The sequence below is a fragment of the Gekko japonicus genome, unplaced genomic scaffold (assembly GCF_001447785.1).
Source record: "Gekko japonicus isolate JY-2015 unplaced genomic scaffold, Gekko_japonicus_V1.1 scaffold1919, whole genome shotgun sequence".
NCBI classification, from domain to species: domain Eukaryota; kingdom Metazoa; phylum Chordata; class Lepidosauria; order Squamata; family Gekkonidae; genus Gekko; species Gekko japonicus.
In genome coordinates, this window is record NW_015176511.1 from 200,659 (window position 1) to 206,658 (window position 6,000).

The following is a 6,000-nucleotide window of genomic DNA, read 5'->3' on the forward strand; positions in this document are numbered from 1 at the left end:
TTATCAGGCCTCCTTTCCAATGAGAAATTACTGCAGGCAGAGTACAGGATTTAAGAACCAAACCAACTACAAACAGCCACAAAAGAATATAGCATATGTAAATAAAGATAATTTGAAATAGACAAGTAAAACAGCATGAGCCAATTACATTTAAAAAAAAATCTAAATAAACAGCAAGAAGCAGTCAGCGAAGCCACTTGGCAGATTTCCTTTGGGAAGCCGCCGCCGCTGAGGTTGCTCCACTCTATGTCCTAATAGGTCTTGCTTCGAAAATGGATGAAGTGTGGAGTAGAGAATTAAGTGGGAGGAGATGGGAGGCTAAAATAGATAAAGACATTCCAGGAGGAAATGTGGGCCTAAGGAGCATACGACTTTCAAGGCAATAATAATAATAACCATTTTGAACTGGACTCCTGACTGCTAAATTGCCAGCACAACCACACCAAAACAGGACTGAATTGTTATTTTAGTTTTGTTTAAAATAGCTATATCTTCCCTTCTAACATAAATCTTCAAGGTGGCTTAAAGTCATCTATTTACATTATTTCTAGCCCACCTTTCTCACTGGGACTCAGGGTGGATTACGCAGAGCGAGTCAATACAGTCAGCAGGATGGGACATTCAATAAACTGTAACAGGATGTGGGTTGTAGAATCTAACAAACAGAATAGAAGCAAAGCATAAGTGTTAACATGACACATTTAAATTATGCGAGATTATATAGTAGGATCTAATTTACAGCAAACTATCCACGGTGGTATAGACCACAGCCCCATATAATTAGTCCAAGTAACTTACTGTATCATTTTGTACAGTGCTACCCTATTGCCAGGACAGATAAGGCACATGTATGGGCAGCTGTTGGTTTTGCCTGTTTGCAGGTTGGTTAAGTGGTTAAGACGCTAAACTGCAGACCGGAAGATCGGTAGTTCAGCAGTTTGAGACCCGAGTGCCGCATGACGGAGTGAGCTCCCGTCTCTGGTCCCAGCTGCTGCCAACCTAGCAGTTCGAAAGCAAGAAATTGCAAGTAGATGAATAGGTACCGCTTTGGTGGGAAGGTAACAGCGATCTGTGCGCCTCAGCATCTAGTCAAGGCAGCCACATGACCACGGAAATGTCTTTGGACAGCGCTGGCTCTTCGGCTTGGAAATGGAGATGAGCACCGCACCCCCAGAGTCAGATTTGACTGGCTTTTGAGCAAGGGAAACCTTTACCTTACCTGCAGAAGGCCCTGTTCAGATTATAGAAGCTCTTGTGGTGGAGCCTAGGAGGAGGGACTAGGGTCTCACAAATATGAAGGTCCAAGAGCTTTGTATGTGACAGCCAGTATCTTTAAATTGAGCCCCGTCCCTGATGGGTAGCCAGTGGCGTGACCGCAGAATGGGAGTAACCTGCACGCTCCATCTAGCTCCTGATCACAGCTGAGGTGCAGCATTCTGCACCAGCTGCCAAAATATTTATTTATTTATCTAAAACATTTTTATGCCCCCTTTCTACCTGATCAGGGCCCCAAGGTGGTGAACGCTTGCGGGGAGGGCGGGGTAAAAATGCCAAAATAAATAAATAAATAATAAAACATTTGAACAATTTAAAACAATGTCTAAAATTGTAAGGTAATTCAGTAAAAACAGAGGAGAGCCAATAACCATTGCTGAGGTGTGCCGTATGAAACAAGGTCTCTCCACCCACTGGCAGGAAACACCAATAGAGGGAGGCAGTTCCTAAATTTTGGTGTCAAATTTGACTATGCCAAACTGTTCGGCTATATCAAATTCCAGTTCCTTGGTTCTAACTGACTGTTCCTGACTAACAGTACCTTGCTTTGATCTGGATCGAATTTCAGTGTGATGGACCCCATATAGCCCATTACTGATTCTAAATAGCTCTTTCCACAGCCTCATGTAGATGGGATGAAAAGAAAGAGTACATTTGGGTGTCATCAGCATACTGATGATCGCGTTCCTAAGCCATGTGATACCCCTAGGAATTCCATGCCTGTCTTTGAGAGTAGCTGAGCCACAGTGTTCTATACCGGATGAAGCATCCAATTCTGAACAGTCTTTTAGAGCAGCCCTAAGGAAGGGAAAGGGGTGGGCAGGGAAGATGAGGAGGAAGAAGGCATTGGGAGAGGGTGGTCAGAGAAGAATCCAGAGAAAATATGTTCAGAAGGTCCATCTGTGCCTCCTCTCTCACTGTACTTCCTCTCAACAGTTTGCCCAGATGGTTCGTCTGCATCGCAAACTTGGACCGGAAGAATTCCCACTCATTGACCAAACCTTCTATCCCAATCACAAGGAGATGGTAAGTGGTGCTAGAGGCAAGCAGGATTCCTTTCCTCCTGGTGGAACGTGCTGGGCTTCTGCACCCTGATTTTGTTTTATGGCAGTTTGATGATCGAAGGGGTTTATGATACTGATTACCATCTTCAGATGTGTCTAGTGGAGGTTTAGATGTCTGTGAGTTAGCACATGTACATACGTCAAGTGCTGAACTAAATGTGATGGTTCATATGTTGCACCCCCTTCTCTGCTGGCATTCTCACAGGCATCTTTTTCGTGTTCTGAACTGTGCCAGGGTGAGGCTAGCATGATGACTGGTTGTACCTGGATCTGGATTTGGGATTAGGGTTTCCCAGTTCAGGGCCCATGCCCACCACTGGTGGAACTGGGGACATGGGCAAGGCCTGGAGCTTGAAGTAAAACTGGACGAAGATATTATTCGGTTAATCAGGCCAAGGCCAGAAGAAAAGGCTCCTACTGTTTACAGCGGACCTGGCTGATCTAGTGCCTCCATACAGCCTGCCAATTGCATAGCTGTCTAGTCCAGTTCCATTCCAAGCCTGAAGAGCGCTCTAAGATTTGAATACCCATGGTGGGCTTAGATACGCGTTCTCCATTCTGACAATCTGTTGATGACTCCATTTTGCTGGATGTGACGCCTTCTTGGTCAGTGGTTAATTCACGGTGCAGTTAAGCTATTGATTTCTCTTGTATTTCAAATAAAGGATGATCTGTCCAGTCCGAGGCCTGCAAAGGTGATACATCTCAGTGGGTCCCTATAGTGGTAGCATTTACATATGTTAATGCGTTCAACTCTTTTTTTAAAAGAGCTAAGAACTGCATTATGATCTCAATTTTCAAAAATGTGATTGATTTAAAAAAGCAATCTTCGGCCTTTTCAGATCAGCATGCAACAATTACAGTGTTAATCCCCTCCTTTTATTTATCCCTTTTCTCTCTCTGTTTCTCTCCATTTGTTTCTCTTTTAAGGAATGTCTACATAAGACCAGTTTTTAAAAATAGTTGTTCTCTCTTCCCAGATAACATTGAGAATTGTAATTCTCTGCTGCCTGAGGCTAATGATCTCTGATAGAGAATTCTCAATGTCCCCCCACAAACTACAATTCTTAGAATGCTGTGGGTGATGCAAAATGATATAAGCACAAAATATATTTGTTCTGTAGGTATATATTTGTTGTGTAGAGACAGGTCTCTCAATGCTGTTTTTATTTCCTTTGTTTCATGTGTTGCAAAATACATGTCTTCTTCGCACCTAATACACACACTTAAATATTGCTTGTACTTGGGCAGCACACAGGGCCAGTTCTGTGGCCGAGCCACTGACCCAAGATGGTGCTTTGGGCACCACAGTGGTAAAGCTGCTGATGCCCCTGGAGCTCCATTTGCTCCCAGATAACAGTGGCATGGGAGATAATGGGCATCCCCTCCCGAGCCTGTGCTATTGCTGGCTGTGTTCAAGCCAAGCCTCTGTGGCATTGCCTTTAGTGGTGGCTCAGGTCCAGGAGGGGGCCCTCCCTTTTTTCCTTGGGCTTCTGTAAAATGCTCATGTGTACTCTTGATCGCCAGCCCACTGTACAAAAGGTCTGTATAATTTTCTGTCAGGTTTTTGTTGTTGTTGTTGCTTGTCACTAACCATAATTAGTATGGCATGGAAAGGAAATGTTAATCTGGGCCTGGTAGGCACCTAGGGATCTTAAGTCTCCCCGGGGGGCGGGGAAACCCCCGCCCCAGAGGCTTGTTCCCCAGCGCTGCTGGATCGGGCCCCGGGGGGAACTCTGCCCCGACGTGCACGTCACCCGGAAGTGACGGGAGGATGCCAGGCACGCTGGGGGTGGGGCCATGGCCATCCAAGGGAAAACTCTATGGTTTTCCCTTGTATGGCCGTGGCCCTGTCCCCAGCGTGCCTGGCATCCTCCCGTCACTTCCGGGTGGCGTGCGTGTGGCGCGTGTTTGCTTCGCGCGCACGCGCACCAGACACCAGCCAGGAGCCCCCCACTCCCGACGAAGATCAACTTGGCAACCCTATAGGCACCCTTGTCTGTGAAATTCTTCTAAATGCATTTCTCAGAATGTTTATATCTTTTTGCATCTGCTTTATTAATGGACCATAATTTGTATCCGCCAACCTCTCAGTTTTCTAGGGAAGAGATCACTTTAAATATCTAATTTTTTTAATTTTCTACTCCATAGTTTATTTCTCACTTTTGATTAGCATCCAAGTAGAAATAAAATTAATTTTATTTTAGCCTCATTTATTTTATATTGCAATACAGTTCCAATTTTATTTACTATTTCCTTAACTTTGATTAAAGATTTACTAGGGTTGACGAGAATAAGCTCCATAGGATTGTATCCATGTGTGTGCAGTGTAATCTTAGTATCTTCTTGCCTGAGCATAGCTTAATTTATTTCCTTATTGGTCTTATAGCATTTGCTACAGTCATTATAGAAAGCACAGACAGTGCTTTGATTCCCTCTATTGAGGGATGTTTCACTGAAGTGTTTCCCAATTATCAGTTTGGTGTAGTGCAGTGATGGCGAACCTTTTAGAGACCGAGTGCCCAAACTGCGACCCAAAACCCACTTATTTATTGCAAAGTGCCAACATGTATAACTGAACTGATATCCGTGGGATACTTCTCCTTAATCATCTTTAATGGAATCCTATGCAGTGTCTGTTTCTAACATGCCTCTATACTTGGCATTTACAACTGAGATTTAACCATACTGGAAGGACTAGGATTAAGTGACTTCCTTCAGTAAATTTATCTAATGTTCAGACTGTAAGATTATTGTGTTGTGGTTTAACCATAGAATAGAGTTATGATTCCTACGTAAGTTTTTAATAACATGTCTATTGTGCTCATAGATTTTACCCTGAGCCTGTATTTCCTTTCTGTATCCCCCCTTATTCTTATTTTTTTCTACTCTATTACTATCCTTTGCCTCATTTGTGCTTGGCAAAGAGTGCAATTAACATCAAACTCCTTAATCCATTTTGAGAAGCATGGGTACCTGGATTTTGCTCCATTTCCCGTCCTGGTATTCCGCAATTGATACGACCCTCCAAAATGTCCCCCTAACTGTGGTCTCTGAACTTGGCAGATCTTTGAAAGAGGATGGGAATCCAGTGCTTGAAATGTTTCTCTAACCTGTGCCTTCTGTCCACTAATCTGATGGGGAAGGGAAAAAAATCTTGTTGGTTGGGATTCTGATACTCCTGAGAGCAGCTGGAAGCTCCCTCTGAAATTCTCCTTCATAAGGTAATATTTAGGTTACTTTTCCCTCAGAACTCCAGTGCATGGCACTGAAGGCCAATCACATTGAAAAGACTATTATGTGCCTTAAGCCTCCAATAGCCATGTGTCATTTGTTGTTGTTCAGCCGCACAGTTGAGTCTGACTCTTCACGACCCCATGGACCACATCACACCAGGCCCTCCTATCTTCCGTCATGCTCCGGAGTTTGCTTAATTTCATGTTCGTTGCATCAATAACACTGTCTAACCATCTCTTCCTTTGCCGTCCCCTTTTTCTTTGACCTTCAGTCTTTCCCAGCATCAGGATCTTCTCCCTTCTCATTTGGTGGACAAAGTATTTGAGCTTGAGCTTCAGTATCTGTCCTTCCAGGGAACAGTCAGGGTTGATTTCATTTAGGATTGACTGATTTGATCTCCTTGCAGTCCAAGGGACTCTCAAGA

The 6,000-nt window shown here is 44.0% G+C and overlaps 1 protein-coding gene across 1 annotated transcript in view; it reads left to right on the top strand.

The window, feature by feature from the left end:
• Positions 1-2,410, top strand: part of LOC107123985 (synapsin-1-like) — a 91,725-nt gene extending 89,315 nt beyond the window's left edge. The window contains exons 5-6 of the mRNA XM_015427355.1: positions 2,212-2,301; positions 2,387-2,410. Of these exons, the coding sequence (XP_015282841.1) occupies positions 2,212-2,301; positions 2,387-2,410 (114 nt within the window). The remainder of the gene's footprint in view (positions 1-2,211; positions 2,302-2,386) is intronic.
• The last annotated feature ends 3,590 nt before the right edge of the window (positions 2,411-6,000 follow it).